Raw genomic sequence first — 16,595 nt, forward strand, 5'->3', positions numbered from 1 at the left:
AAGAATAACATTAAAAAACACCAGTTATCATCAAGAAAGTGGTTTTGAGTCCTAGGTTAAAATGTATTTACATTTCTATTTTATCAGAAGTGGCAAACTACATCAGATATTAAAATGTGTCAACAGTTCTCTAAAATTCACTTTGGTTTGAAACTGAGCGTGACCTGCAGTAAATGCTGGACGCACCTTTTCCGTGCCACGCTGCGTTGTTTTTCTGCTGCTCTTTTCCCGCCGGTTGTCGGCTGAGCATCGGCCTGCCCTGTGGCACGGGGCTGAAAAGCACCCAGGCACTTTTGATTTCCACTCAAGGTGGAACGTCACCCTTTGATTTCCTGTTTTAACATTCAAGAGGCGGGAGGCGACGGAGAGAGGGTTATTGATCAGAGCAGCGTACTGAAGGTCAGCAAGAGAGGGAGGGAGCCAGAGAGGGATGAAAGAGGACAGGGGTAGAGATGGTGGGGCTGGGGAGATGAAAGGAGGAAAAAGATGGAGAGAAGGGTTGAATGAGCATGCAAGCAGGGCTCTGTGTGTGTGTGTGTGTGCGTGTATGTGTGTGTGTGTGTATGTGTTTCTTAGATTTCCCGCTGATTGAGCTTGTGCTTCTCAATGCTCAGTATTCAGCTTTCAAGTTGATGGTCGAATTGATATTTCTTACCCTGCTGTGTTTACTGTTTGTGTATGAGCTTGAGTTTGTAGAGTATGTGTATATCTGTGCACATCTGCTGTGCAGCGCATGTGTGTTGGGACTAAACTGCTGGTTTTGGCTCAGCAAAGTGAATCTCACCCCCACTTGCTTCTTTTCCTTCCTGTCTGTGTCTCAGGGGTGCAGTGTGCGAGTTAGGAGGAGGGATGACTTGTCTTGGTGGGCTCATGGTAAGTGAAACTCACTGAGATATCTGCAGGGGAAGTGGTTCAGCTTCTCTAATGAAACAAACCCTCCCCAATCAATACACACACAGCATGGCTACATACCTATTCAAACATTATCATTCCCTCTTTTGTTCTGGAGTGTGTGTTTACCTGCCTTTAAGAGGATGTGTCTGCAAATACCAGACCTGCATGAAATTAGGTTGGTCTCTTCTGTTTTGTGTTTACAGCTAAATTCACAGGTTATACATGAATGTGGTTCTGAAATCTATCCCAATTAGTTCCTCAAGTCCTTGACTTTGTAAACACCAATCTTTGCTGCTGTAAAAGCCTCAAGAAAAAAAGCTGAATATTTGCCTGTCACATTTCACAGTCGTGTCATCAAAGTTATTTCTTGTAATTGCGATTATGGTTGTGTTATTTTCTTCATTAAACTGTTTGAATAGAGTTGGATGACATTGAAACAAAACATTGTATTTTTCATTGCCGTTAGTAGAATTGACTGAAACAGTTTATGCTTTTTTATTTCATCATTTCATTGCTCACCTTTCCTCTGCTATTCAGGTTTGCTATTTTCTTTATAGAAAAGTCTTAGGCAAACACCTATTGATGGATATTTCAATTTATGGTCCTGTAAAGATTGCAAATAAGTTTTTGTTATTCTTTGTGAGGGTTAAGTGAATTGTTCAATTATTAGTAGGCTTAAAATACATTATAGGTATAAAGATGCAGACGGCTGAATGATATTTCAAATATTCTTCTCACAAAAAGTTGTCCACTAATTTTTCATAATCACAACAGTCGTGGTTGCACATTAAATCTCTTTTTTTGACTGGGTGAAAACCAGTGTTAGTTAATACAGAACAGTTATGTATTGATACATTTTCTATAAGCCAACTTATTTTTAAGTTCTGATGTTTTGGTAAGGTTTTATCTACCAACAAATCATCACAGCGATCACAGTGTAAGATGCATGAGCAATACCATTTTATTCCACCTCTGCTGCACATTCACAGAGATTCCACAAAGGCAAAATATTCCCTCGTCAGTGTGTGCTTTCAAGGAGCATTATGGCATTCTGCAGTCTGAAGACAGTCCCTGTTCTCTACCCTAAGTTCCTAATGTCTCTGGACGCTGACTGCTTTATTTAGTCAGTGCTAAATAAAAGACGGTGCTGAATAAACACACGACTGGTTGCTCTTGTGGGACACAAACACAGCAGTGCTGGCATCACTCTCTCTGTTGCTGCCAGCCTTTGGGATGCTATCGCAGCTACAGGAAGGAGACACCGGCCGGCGTTAGCAGGAGGAAAACGATGGCTTGGTTTCAGCTGGTGGAGCCGCCTCCTGGTTGCTAAACACAGGGCTTAAAGCAGTAGTACCCTGGGCATAGACTGTATAAGAACTGGATGAACCCCATGTGACATCACCACTAGGTTTTTTGAAGAGTGTTTTTGAAGCTTTGTTTTCCTCGTACTGTGCAGCACTAAGTTGTAAATTGATGGAATAAACAGGCCTAGAAAGCCAGCTGAAACACGCCCACCTATGATCTATGCATGCATCCATCTGTCAGTTCATGCATTTTCCATACCTGCTTATTCCAATGCAATTTTTAAGACAGGGCTGAATCCTTTCAAATGTTGCTTTAGTGCTGAAATCAGAAGACTGGTGTGTTCAGCCAATGCCCAGTTAGCACAGACTGCCTGCTATTTGCTACTTGCTAGCTTTGTCTAAGGAATACTCTAGGCCACCCCACAACCAAAAATGCGATTTAGTTAGTGAAATCAACAGCATAACAAAATATTATTTTTGAAACATAATGATTAAAAAAAAAAAAAGAAACATAAGTGACTATTATAGTGCTAAGCACAAAGTGGCAAAAGAGAAAGGAGCCACAAAGTGGCAAAAGAGAAAGGAGCTTATCATTGGCTGTGTAGGTAGCCTTTTCCGGTCGAGGACCATGGCCTCAGATTTGGAGGTGCTGATTCTCATACCAGCCACTTCACAATCGACTGCAAACCGCCTCAGTACATACTGAAGGTCCTGCCCTGATGAAGCCAACAGGACAGCATCATCTTCAAATGAGAGCAGAGATGAAATCCTGTGGTTCCCATCTTGGACCTCTTGCAGGAGTCCAACATGCACTGGCAACAGTTCTGACTGACTGACACGGTCGAATGCCTTATCTAGATTCACAAAGCACATGTGGACCGGTTGGTCAAACTCCCTCAAGCAACGTGTGGAGGGTAAAGAGCTGGTCCAGTGTTCCATGTCCGGGATGAAAACTGCATTGTTGCTCCCGAATCCGAGGTTCTAACGGGCAAATTCTCCTCTCCAGTACCCTGGCATAGACTTTCCCGGGGCAACTGAGAAGTGTGATCCCCAATAATTGGAACTTTACAGTTCCCCTTTTTAAAGAGGGACGACCACCCCAGTTTGCCACTCCAACGGCACTATCCCTGACCTCCATGCAATGTTGCAGATGCATGTCAGCCAAGACAGCCCTACAACATCCAGAGACTTGAGGTACTCGGGATGAATCTCATCCACCCCCGGTGCCTTGCCATTGAGGAGCTTACAAACTACCTCAGTGACTTAAGCTTGGGTGATGGAAGAGTACCCCCCAGAGTCCCCAGCCTCTGCTTCCTTAGTGGAAGGCATGTCGGTGGGATTGAGGAGATCCTCAAAGTATTAATTCCACCTTCCGACAATGTACCTAGTTGAGGTCAACAACTCCCCACCCACACTGTAAACTATGTTGGCAGAGTACTGATTCCCCTTGCTGGACAGTTTGTCAGAATTTCTTGGAGGCGGACTGATTGTCAGGAGTCCCACAGGGCAACATGGCCGGACAGGACTCCTTCTTCAGCCTGACAGCATCCCTTACTTCCGGTGTCCACTACCAGGTTCAGGGGTTGCCACCACGACAGGCACCAGAGACCTTGCATCCACAACTTGGAGCTGCCACATCAACAATTGAGGCAGGAAACTTGTTCCACTCAGACTTAATGTCCCCAGCCTCCCTCAGAATCTGGTAGAAGTTCTCCCGGAGGTGGGAGTTGAAGACCTCCCTGACAGAGGGCTCGGCCAGACGTTCCCAACAGACCCTAAAAATAAATTTGGGTCTGCCAGGTCTGTCCAGATTCCTCCTCCGCCAGCGTAGCCAACTCACCACTAGATGGTGATCAGTTGTCAGTTCAGCCCCTCTCTTTACCGAGTGTCCAAGACATACGGTCGGAGATCAGAAGCCACGACAACAAAGTCATTCATCGACCTCCGGCCTAGGGTGTCCTGGTGCCACGTGCACTGATCAAATGTAGTATGCGTTATGGACACACTGTGACTAGCACAGAAGTCCAATAACAGAGCACTGCTCAGGTTCAGATCGGGGAGGCCGTTCCTCCCAATCACGCCCCTAGAAGGTATCACTCTTGTTGCCCATGTTACCGTTGAAGTCCCCCAGTAGAACAATGGAGTTTCCAGTCAGAGTACTATCAAGTACCCCTCCCAGGGACTCCAACAAGGGTGGGTAGTCTGTACTTCTGTTCGGCCCATAGGCCCAAACAACAGTAAGGGACCTTCTCCCAACCTGAAGGTGCAAGGAAGCAACCCTCTTGTTCAAACTTTGTGGCTGAGCTGGGGAGCTATAAATAGGCCCACACCAGCTCGCCACCGCTCACCCTGGGCATCTCCAGAGTAACAGAGGGTCCAGCTGGCCTTCGAGCTCCAATCCCTGGCCTGGCTCCAGGGTGGAGCCCCGGTCACGCCAATCCGGGAGACGTAACGGTTGCTGTTGTGCTTTCTCTTTTGTGGTTATGATTTGCACTTCAGGGCCACCTTAGTGAACACAAGATTTGATAAATTTACAAAATGTTTTGGGTTAGTCTTTCTTTTCTGAAGGTTTACTAATCTTTTTCTACTGCGTATTAAAACAGGGATGAAGCGGCTACTTTCATATCAGGCCCTGGCTTATCCTGGAAAAAGCACACACAGTACTGCGGCCTGGACCTGGCATATATCAGTTTGAACTTGCTGATACTTCTGTTATCTGGCTGTTTTCCGTAACGTTCGTGTCCATTTTTGCGCTCATTTTACACTTTTCTGCAATGTCAATTCACACAGCACCAATTTCACCCCTGTTATACCGCTTTTACTATCTTCTAAGGAGGTCCAGCTGAAGAAGGAAATGTTACGTTGTTCCACCTCCATATCATTCACGTAGAATAGTGTGGCAGAATAAAGATGCTGTAGCGGCGGAACAAGCCTGCTGTCTGAATGGGGGCTTCTGTTAACATGTGAATAAAGTTTTTTATCTATATTTCTATATTTGTATTTAATGGTAATAAATAAAGTATGCACAATTACCTTAGCCATATGGAATGACACATATACAGTATATGTGTACGAGTTAATAGAGAGAAGCTGCACTGCCTCATATATAAATAGATGTGTATCCAGCACACACACTTGGATGCACTGCTGTCGGTCGGGTATAAGGGTTTATTAGCCAGGGTCTTAAGGGCCCCTCCACATAGCAGGCGTCAGTGTCCCATCGATCTGTTAGATGCCATCCTCTGTGTGTGTGTGTGCGTGTGTGTGTGTGTGTGTGTGTGAGCTGGGTTTTATCTCTTGGCAGTCAATACACCATGTTTTGACATTGGTGGGCTGCGATGGAATCCTTCCTTCACACTTCTCCTTCTCCTCCTCCCTCCTTCATCCGTCACTGACACCACTTTCACTGCATTTTCTCTCTTGTCCATTACATTTTGTGTTACTTGTTGCATAACTCGTTGCATGACATTCCCACATCCATCCAGTTTTTTTGTTCCCTCTTAATGTACTATAGTGATGATGTGTTTTGGATGAGTGGAGATGTTTCCCCTTCAGGGCTTCTGTTCTGCCAGAAAGGCTGCAGGGCTTTCCGGCAGAATGGAACATCAGCTATCTAATACTGAGATAGGCTTGGTCAATAGCTCAAGTTGGAAAAGAATCTGTATTCACCCATCTTCTCCAAAACATAACTTTAGGAAAATATACAGAAAATTGGAAATAACATGATAAAAGAAGGACATGAAGCAGTAAGAGAGAGATGAATTAATTTAAAAGAATATTGTATTTTCCTACGGGACTCGGACCCAAGGCTCCTAACAAGATCTCTCCAGTGTAGGAACCACTTATCTCTGATAACCTACTACCTCACCTGCCCTCACAAATCCTTTCTGATATGGAGCATATTTATATTCTCCATATCCATATCATCCATATCATTCTCCATGTCTTTTATTTGAATCTGACAATTAACCTAATATAACTGTTAATGCTAAGTGGAGAAAAATCACAGCATATGAATGAATTCAGTAATATGTCACATTTACCCATCTTTATATGAATGCACAAAGATGTGCAGACTAGATTTAAAACTTAGAACCGCTGCTCTAAATGGTCAGGTGTCCAATCACAGAAAACCATTTTTACTTTTACACCTATTGTTCTGATATCTATCATGCAGTGCAGCACATTTTTGAATTCCTTATTGTGACTTTAACTGTGGTTGATGTGAGATGTGGCGGTGGGATGAACAACAGTTCTGATTTCTTTTTTTTCTTTTCCCCATTTATAAGATGAATCAGTTCCCTCAGAATGGGAGCTGTATTTGCTCTTTTTTTATTTTATCAAACTGAATTAGTATATTATTCTGTTCATGGACCGACTGGTTCTACTTTCAGCTGGATGCTCTGGTTCTGCCTCAAGGTCTCATCCTTCACTTGAGCAGATGGTGGGGCAGAGAGTACAGCACTCTGTGACAACCCCTCACGTAGAAAACACACACGTACACCCTGGCCCTCCATGGTCTGAACATGCACGCCTTTGTGTTTGTGGGAAAATGCAGGAGTGTATTTTCTGTTGGTTTTACAAAATATTCTACCCCATATTGTATATGCCACTTGAGTCTATATATATGACGATTCACTGGGGAACACACATGCAATAACTTGTTGGTCTCACCTGTAAGTAAATGCACACACACATACACAAATACATACTTTCTTTAAAAGAAATTGACAGTCTGACACATCCTTACTGATATAAAAAGGCACCTGCAAAGAAAGGAGAACATTGAATTATGAGGTTATAATGAAGCACACACCTTACTATCTACATCTTCCTAACACACATCGCAGTGAAAAAGCTCTCTCTCCATTCTCTCGTCTACCTCCCCATCTTTCTCTTCGTCTTTCGCAGTCTGCACTGCAAAGTTATATGAAGGGCATCAGGCAGGCCCGGCGAGCCGAGTGCAGAGTGACAGCGGCGAACGGAGTGATGGCTCGGCCTGATAAACACCCAGCGTCAAATGAAAAGGCTCTGCGCTTGCCATCATCCCCTGTCACAATGCAATTACTGAACAGAGTGATAGCAAGATAGCAGCCCCCACCGCTAGCCACAATGATAAAAGTATTGACTGATTTGATTGAATGATTAAAATAATGCAGACATAAAAATGGTGTGAGGATAGAGAGGAAAATGGCAGGGAAGAAGAGGGGGCAATGGAGAGAGAGGGTGGGCTGGGCTCGTGAAGCTTTGTAGATATGATTATGTCATTATTGTGTGTGCGTTCAGATGTTTGCTTCATCTGAGAGTGCTTTTGGTTTTGTTCTCTTGTTCTGTGTTGTTTCATTTCTCTGCCTTTTTCCTGTCTCTCTGGTTCTCAGGTTGCCATTTCTGCTGACGTGAAGGAAGTTCTCCTATCAGATGGGAATGAGAAGTCCATTCAGAGTATCCTTTCATCGTCCTCCTTCCTTCTCTTGCTATCCATCCATCTCTGCGTCATTCCCCTTGCTCATAATTTTTCCTGTGCAATCATATGTATTTGTTTCTGCAAATACTTTTGAGTGAGTTTAATGTTTGATTGTTCATTCCCTTAGATAAAACCCTTCATTCCACCCAAGTGAATTCAACCATGTGATGTAATGAATTCACATAAAAGATTACGTGGTACATGAAATTTTCAGATATTTTAATTACATATTACTTCCTATGGGGAGATATTTTCCCCATAGGAAGGACGTTTTTCTCATTTAATGTGTGATGGAAAACATTTCAGCTTAGTCAGTTTCTGTTAACAACATCCCTTTTTATAATTGGCTTTTTTCTTTTTGGGCTCCACACTTATCCTTTTTCCAGACAATGTGGTGTCATTGGTTCTAGCAATTACTGACCTCCACTAATTTTTTCTGCAGTTGACATGATGTTGACAGCCTACGTCTGCCCTTGCAGGGAACCGTATGTCATAGGGTGACGATCACTTCCCAAAAAATGTACTTAATACGCATTGAGTCGACAGACTGGAACAAATTTGATTGGTCTGCTTGGTAGCATTGTATTTCCTACTATTTCTTCATTGTCATTTTATATCTGAGTAGAAATAAAGATTGTGGCAGTGTCAGTAAAAATTGCTGTTCCTCAACATTTATCATCTCCAACTCACATAAGATATGCATTATTTGCTCCGTTGTTATGTCTAGGCTACGTAAAAGAAGTACACATAAGGAATATCAACACTGCAAGCTACAGTGCTGCAGAAATGCCCCTACACTGCCACCCAGCATTTGGTGTGTAATTACAGAGCAAAAAAAAAACAACTTGCAAAGGGAAATGCCAACTACAATAAAGGACCCCTGCAAGTTGTTGCATAGAACCATAAATCATGCTGAACACCTCGAAGTGTGAGGGCATAGTTCTTGAGTGGAGAAGGGGGATTGCCTTTTTCAGGTCATCAATTATGCGTTGCCTCAAATGGAGCACTATCATATATCCTGTGGTCTTGTTCACAAGTGGTGGAAGAATGAAGCAGATTCTTGGAGGCAGATCTTTGGAACTTCTCCAGTGATGCCGCTAATGTACCAGTTTGTTATGGTTTGTGGTGAGAGCTGGACCAAAAATAAAACCCTTGTTTTACTGATCAATATAAGTTCCCATTTTGAACTTGCGGTCATGAACTGTGTGTAGTGACTGAAGGAAGGAGATTAAGGGGTTGGGAATTCAAGTGGTGGAAATCACTTTACTCAGAAGGATGTCTGGGTCCAACCTATAAAGGCAGGATGAGGACCTCACTTACAGTACCGGTATGTAGAAGGAGCGCAGAGTAGAGCTACATTAATGGTAGCTGGCTGGTTGGTTGGGTGTTGGCTGTAGAGCCAGCTTCTGTACTTAGCTGCGGAGGCTACTGGCTAGGCTTATGCAACCCATATTTACTCACTATTGACATACAAACATTATGTTCAAAGCTTTCACCGTGGACATCAAATATAAATGCACAAAGTAATTTTGCCTCAATGTTTGTATTTCTGACACCAACATATTTCAGAATAAACACGGCAAAACATCATATGTCAATAGCATCTTGACATTAACACAATGTTGTCACTTTTCTGTCAAAAGAATCATCAGTTTATGCAGAAATAGAACATGACGGTCATTGGTTGGCATTCACAGCTTTCAGTATCGAGTATGGTCACCTCCTGCATCACGAACAGCCAACACCTCTGACGCATTAAGGCCACCGGGTTGTCAGTTGTGGCCTGTGGAATATCGTCCCATTCTTCCTGGAGCATCACGCGAAGCTGGGGTCTGTTTTCTGGAGCCGGTGCACGTTGTCACACGCTCCGATTCAGAACGTCCCATGGGTGTTCAACTGCGCGGTTGCAGTGCTGCCAGTCTCTCTAAAGCGGCTCCTCAAGCGACTGATGGTTGAATGAGACACATTCAGTCGTTCTGACACAGCTGTGACAGACATCCCTCCCCTGAGCATGCCAGTAGCACGCTCTCTCATCACTTGTAACATCTGTGGCATTGTGACTTGTGACAAACTTCCACATCTTGGGGTGTCTTTTTATCGGAGATATTGGAGAGATTGGCTGTATACTGCTCACATTGACCTCCCACAATGTGGACTTCCTGTATGCAGCTTATGTGTGGACAAAAAACAATTCAGTAATGTCACTGGAAGTCAAGACTCAAAATTTTAACAAAACAGAGTTTTCAGCACATTAGCCATTTCTTTTTTGGGGCATATGTCATTCAAAGTAATTTTAAAGGAGACCTATTATGGCATCTTATACCTATTTTAAACAGGCCTTGAATGTCTTTTAAAACAAGCTTTTGATTTTTTTTTTGCTAGAAATTCAGCCTCTGATTCATGTCTGCAGCATCCCAGTGTCTAACCTCATTATCTATGCGGGATTCTGAGTGGGCGGGGAGGCTATGATGATGAGGCACTGTGCTGATTGGCTGCCTGAATGACGCGTAGCAGGGGAGGGCACAAAGCATCGCTCTGGGCAGAGCATTGCACTGAGCGCAGAGGAAAAATGGCGACCATGTCCGAAGAGCCTGTCTAGATCGAACAGACGCCATCATGATACAGCGCTACGAAAAAATGGCGGAAGCTCCGGCCGGCGGAGTTGTTCTTGTTGTTCCAGCCAGAGTTAGTTGTGGGCATGGTTTCATGAATCGGCGGCCAACCTATGTAAATTGCTCCCGTCGTTACGTAACGACGGGAGCAGAATCTGAACGGCTCGTAGATCCACATCACACTGGATGGTTCATCCGGGCGGCTGTACAGACACTGCAGAATTTGGTTGCTTTCCTCCTTCTCTGAGTTGGCAGGCTGAGGGGAGACCACTTTATATATGTTAAAGCAAGAAAAAACCTGTTTTTCATAATAGGTCCCCTTTAAGTTTATCTATGCGGTATGTGTGTTCATATTTTTGGTCATTGTATATTTACGAAAGTTTTTCTTTACGATACTAAAAATTGGTAGTTGGAAAAAAAAAAGTCCCTGCCTGTATTTAACTGTGTAAACACATACAAGTATTTCAGTGATGATTATGTCACAGTCAGCTATAAGTTATCTAACCCTAACTGATATAGTGAGCAACTGCTCTTTCTTTAGACAAACATGTTGGAACACAATATCTTATGGTCATGAAACAGAATGATGCTCTCATTCGGAAGGGTAATATTTTTGCATCCAGCAAACGAAAAATAAACTAAAAAGATTTCTGAAACTACAAAAATCTGTGTTATAACTGTCATGCACATTGATAAAACTTTGAAGACAAGTGGCAAGCCATTATTTTTGAGAAAGAAATATGGTCAGGAGAAGATCTTGCATGATAGTGACTGGAACCCTTTAAAACTGAGAGGCCCCAGCACAGGAGGCACAGGGAGCTGGAAAATAGGCTGAGGTTTACTGTAACTAATCAGTAAAAATAAACATGAGAACTCAGCACAATAATAAATAGTGAAAGTAAGATCATTTCCACATGCAGAATTAAAATAATTACTCAATGTACTGAAGTCGACTTGAACATACTGTACGACCAGGTTTTTTCTTTCCTGATGGCATGGACATATTCCAAGAAGGCAGTACCAAGATGCATTGGGCTCAGACTGAAAAGAGTTGGTGGTGGGAAATCCACGTGTTGCTTCACGTTCACACTACACTTTTACCCCCGCTGGGAATCTCTGGTACATACCCCAAAGACTTTATGTAGCGGTCTTACTCTCCCATCATCGATGGGGTTATGGACCTTATCCTGTTAAATTCATTACTATACTTTGTCAGTGTCTCCCCTTAAGCAGCCATGGATAATTTTGTAACTTTTATTGTCAGTTAAAAAAATCTAATTTTGGATGCTACAGTCAATAACATTATTAAAACATACTCATCAAAGTGAATTTCTTGTGTAATATATTTTTCAGTGGCCCCTCAATGACAAAAAAGACAGGGTGTTGTGCTGTTTCAGCCCCTAAAGTCAGAGATTGTATTTAGGGTAGAAGAAAAGCAATCCACCCCTTTATCTTGAGGCAAAAGTAGACAGGGGACCAACCGTGACAAGTACCCAGCACTAGCACTCAACATGGTATCTACAAATCCCAGCTGCCCACAATGCCAAGTTAAGAGCACAGTAATTGGCATCCTGTCAGATTTAGTTTTAGATTTTCATGTAATGCAGAGAGTAGGACTACGGCTTGATGTGTTCTTTGAATGCACGACCAATCAAGAATTGTTTAAAATGCTTTTGTTTGTGGTTAAGATTTAGGCCTATAATTAAGTTTCGAGGACAAATCTTTAGGTGAGATTTTTGGCAACATTTGTTCTTTAAGTGGACTATTGATCATATCTGTCAGTTTGCAAACTATTGTGCTTTTCTTTTCCAAACATTTTACATTTCACCCTGTCTGATTTCTTTTGTCGCTTGTTGTTTTTCCCTCTTTTATTCCCGTCACATCTCAGAATTCATGTTTTTCCACTCTAATTCTCTGAGATATAGCTGTAATCACTGGACAGAACGAACACGAAAACGAAGCTTGCTACAGTTGGTTCACAAAAGAAGGAAATATAAATACACATTTCTTCCCCATTGACCGTCATGGCATGTCCAAATTTAGCTCTGCTTACAATATCCCTGTCTCAGCCGGCTACAATGGCCCTTTACTGATCACAATAAGACCAAACAATAACATTATGGAGTCTGTAAAACACACACTTGGGCCCACAGACAATATGCCATTGACAGACCGCTTTGTTTCCCAGAACAAACACATGGAGAGAATTGTAAGTGAAATCATAGTGAGAATGGATCGAATACACACAGATAGAAAAGGGAGGGTTGAGTAAGGCACATAATTTGCTCTGGGCTCAGCCAAATTGGCCCATTCACACACCGGCACTGTGTGGTATTTCCTCTTGTCGAGGAAGCTGTTGGGTTTACCCTTGTGCTAATAGCCTTTGTTTACCTTGCACGGCCGTATTTTGTGGTCAGTGTTAGAATAGAAAGAGATGGTAAACTGTGATAGGGTCCAGATTTAAACAGTGAAATAGATGAGAAGATATGCAAGAAAGAAGTTGTGAACACGACGAATTGGATATATCCAGAAAATAGATTTTTTTTTCCCCTCCCTCCTTAGAAGTTGTCCAACTTTGTTTATCGTGCAGAAACACAGAAATTCATTCCATGGAGAGCAAAGGCTCTGTTGCTGTGACCTTGAATCCTATGTTAAAAATCAATTGAAATGATCCATTAAGAATGATTGATGCATGTCATTGGCTGCTGCTTTCCTGCCTCAAGTAACGGGAGCAAATATTATTCCACTTTAATGTTCAGTAATACTTATATCGCTCTTTAGTTTGTGCTTCTTCATTTCCTGGCGTGTTTTCAGCTGGATGTTTGCTTGGTGAGGTGCTGTCCTTAACCCCGGTGGTTTGCTGCTGATAGATAGATTGATGGATATCTTTAGATTGCATCGTCATACACAACCCATTCACAGGTTTTCATCTTCATGTGTGTGTCATGTGTTCATGTGCATGTATCCACTGTATATTAATTCTGTGTCTGTATCTAGAGTGTCTCTTTGATTTTATTTTTTTTGATTGGCTTTCCTGCTATCAATTTATCTCTGTTTGTCACATATTCCTGTTCTCTGTCTCACTCTCTCTCCTCCTTTCTATCGGTCTTTGTCAATTGGATTTGTCTCAGCTCTTTGCAGGCTTTAAAGACAAGGAAATCCTAATTGAATTGCTTTGTAACTCTACCAGCCACTGTATTAATAGACAACTTGACATCAATCGCTCTGTCGTTCTGTGACTTCATCTGTGTGTGTGTGCGTGTGTGTGTGTGTGTGTGCGTGTGTGCGTGGGTGCGTGCGTGTGTGCGTGTGAGCGTGTGAGAAGGATAGTATGGGTTTTTGTACCTGTGTTTAAAAGCCTTCCCATTGATCTGGTAAGAGGGTGGTGTGATTTGGCTCTCTGTCCTTGGAGATCATCTCTGCTCACTTTCACTCACCGGCTACTTTATTAGGTTCATCTGGTACACCCCATAAAGTGGTGAGGGTGTGCTTTCTCCATATGGGTGTCTGCAGTGTGCTTTTACCTCTTCCTAAGGCTGTGTGAAGCTTTGTGTGTCTCTTTTCCAACATGATACATGTGGGGATATTCTGGCTATTATCAGGAGTATTTTTTTCTAACTGAAAACAGGATTCATTCTTTGCCCGCTCAGATATTGTATTACTTTTTCTCCAAGACATTCCCCACACACATAAAAAGTCCTAATTGCAAACGTGCCCAATTTCATTTTAAAACTGTTTCTTCTCTTAGATTCCCTGCTTCATTTACAGTTGTCGTTCTTGTGTCACTCAGGCTTCTTCTGTGCTCTGCTTTTGGATTTTTGCTTTTTGCTGTTCAGTTGGTGAGAAATGTGTGTAAATAAACCCTGTCAAAAATCCCGATGCCAGAAGTCTTATGGCTGTGAAGTTACTTCCCCACTGTGGAAGCACCCATTTTACCCTACAGTGTCCACCCAAGGAGTATTAGTGCTTAACTGTACATGGTATTGTATTTTGATTAATTTTGATTACGTTTCATTTGGAGTAAATTTCACAAAAAACTCACAATAAAAGATATCTAAAGGCACTCTCGCGATAACGTTCAATTCAAGCCTATTTTATTTTGTCTATGTCACATATGTACAATCTGTAATTATTGAAATTCAGGAAATGCTTTTGTGTCATAAATAATTTTCCAATTAATGCTGCAGCAATGATACTAGAAATCAGCGTCCTGTTATTCATGACATGGGGTGTCAGGATGTCGAGGGTTGGAGCCTATCCTGGCTGAAAATGACTAAGACCTGAAATACACCCTGAACACGTTGCTACTTTATCAAAAATGTGGGGTTTAATAGGACATTATTGAGATGTATTATGTCCACTTAATGCCTCATTGTAGGAATAGTTGGGCATTCAATTATGCTTAGCATTAGCTTTTAATTGCTGTGAACTATTTTGAACCCCATCTAGAATAAGGGTGATTCTTCTTACAGTGATTGATGTAGTATATTTGTGATGAATCCTTGATTATTGCCAATCAGATGTTCAAGAACTGGTCAAGAGAAACGGGCAAGCTGGCAAGTTTGGATCAACACATGTATCTTCAAGGTGAGACAAGTTTATTTGAGCAATTAATAGTGTTCTCTCTGACAATGTTCATCAAAGCTAGCCAAGCTGTGACTGCAAGACAATGTTAGAAATAGTGCAGATTATTGCGTGCTCAGATGAATCCGATGAGTCCGTCAGGTTTCTCAGAAGTCATCGTAGACACAAATCTGCATTATGATGGAGTGAAACCAAGGGTCAACATGATAAAAGGTTATCTAGTGCAGCTATTGTCTGTGCTTTTCCTCTGTTTTTTGTTTTGTTTTTTTGGGGGGGTTCTTAATCATTTTTGCCATGTCATATTTTTGTGATAACATTGGTTGTTGTAATTGGAACCCTCCTAACTGAAGTTGACTTTCAGTATTTACAATAAACCAATCAATCTACATCTTAAAGTGCACCATGCCATTTGCTTATTGGAGAACTGAACCACGACCCTCCGTGTTGGATGAATACCCCAAATCCCCCACTGTGCGTGCGTTGAGATTGACATAGATGGACACTTACCCGCCACCATGAATAAGTCAGAACCTCTAGATACAGAAGAACTTTTACATAACAGTTTTATTTCCCAGTTAACTGCAAGGAAGATTTCTGTGGGTCACAGTTGTTAAGGTTTTTGTAAAAGGATGTCAGCACTTTGATACTCTGTGCTGGTTGCATGACTCCACGCTTGCACAGTTGAATGTTCAGTTCCAGGCGGTGGTGACATCATTATTATTCATGTCTTCTGGCCAAACTGATGTTACATTTTCTTTTCTGAATACATTTATACTTTGCCTTTGATTCAGAATATTCTATAGGAAGGTGTTTAACCACAGTATGGCTTTAGAATGGAAAGATGAAGATTTTCCCAATAACAGGTGATCATCCATCCATCCATCCATCCATCCATCCATCCATATACTGTACTGATACATTCAACTCCTAATTAGTATGAGAACCTTAAAGCAAATGCAATAGTTTTCTAAAGTCTTTTTTATTTTTTATTTTACATTGTTTACAAACTAAATGTTTTTTAGTTGTTTTTCCTTTTCCATTTTCCACATATATTTAACATCATCTTCATCATCTACTGATAAAAGTGGATAATAAACTGAGGAAACTGTTGTACTCTCAAATATTGTAACTTATGATTTTAAACCATTTTTATAACTGTAGGTGTGTTTATCTCTTTTGATTAATTCAAATTAGGCTTAAAATGCAGTTATATTGGATATTTTGGATAAATATTAATATTTATGAAATTTTTTTCTCTTATTTAGTGTAAATGAATGACAGAAACAGTCAATAATTTGGCAAAAAATGCGTCACATAAATCCTACACATGTTCCTACACTTCAGAGCCTCAAGCAAAAACGACCCAAATGATAAGGATTTCTCATCCAGAAACCAGTGGCAGAACTTTCCATCACATCCGCGTACAGACTTCACATGCAAGGACGAGCTAAAATGAAATTAATTGTTGTCCCTGATTCAAAAAAGCACTTTCCATTTTGCTCCCCTGCCTGTTCTCTCTCCGTCTCTCTGTCTCGCCGTCTCTCTCTCCTGCGCATATTTACATGAGTGGTAGATGGAGTGAAAAAGTAAACGTATAATTAGGCTACATTACTTTGATTGTTTTCTTTTCAGATTATGCCTGCTGTCATCTCTGCGCCGCGAGAGAGGGCGAAGGGCATGATGCGATTGTACAAGGGGATGGATAGGGAGGGGCATGTCGCGTGATGGTGTGTGCAC

The 16,595-nt window shown here is 41.8% G+C and overlaps 1 protein-coding gene across 1 annotated transcript in view; it reads left to right on the forward strand.

Annotated features, from left to right (window-relative positions):
• camkmt (calmodulin-lysine N-methyltransferase) overlaps positions 1–16,595 on the forward strand; it is a 131,596-nt gene that overhangs the window by 92,936 nt on the left and 22,065 nt on the right. The window contains exons 5-7 of the mRNA XM_061745108.1: positions 822–873; positions 7,577–7,640; positions 14,795–14,861. Of these exons, the coding sequence (XP_061601092.1) occupies positions 822–873; positions 7,577–7,640; positions 14,795–14,861 (183 nt within the window). The remainder of the gene's footprint in view (positions 1–821; positions 874–7,576; positions 7,641–14,794; positions 14,862–16,595) is intronic.

The sequence above is a fragment of the Cololabis saira genome, chromosome 17, assembly GCF_033807715.1.
Source record: "Cololabis saira isolate AMF1-May2022 chromosome 17, fColSai1.1, whole genome shotgun sequence".
In the NCBI taxonomy this organism is placed as follows: domain Eukaryota; kingdom Metazoa; phylum Chordata; class Actinopteri; order Beloniformes; family Belonidae; genus Cololabis; species Cololabis saira.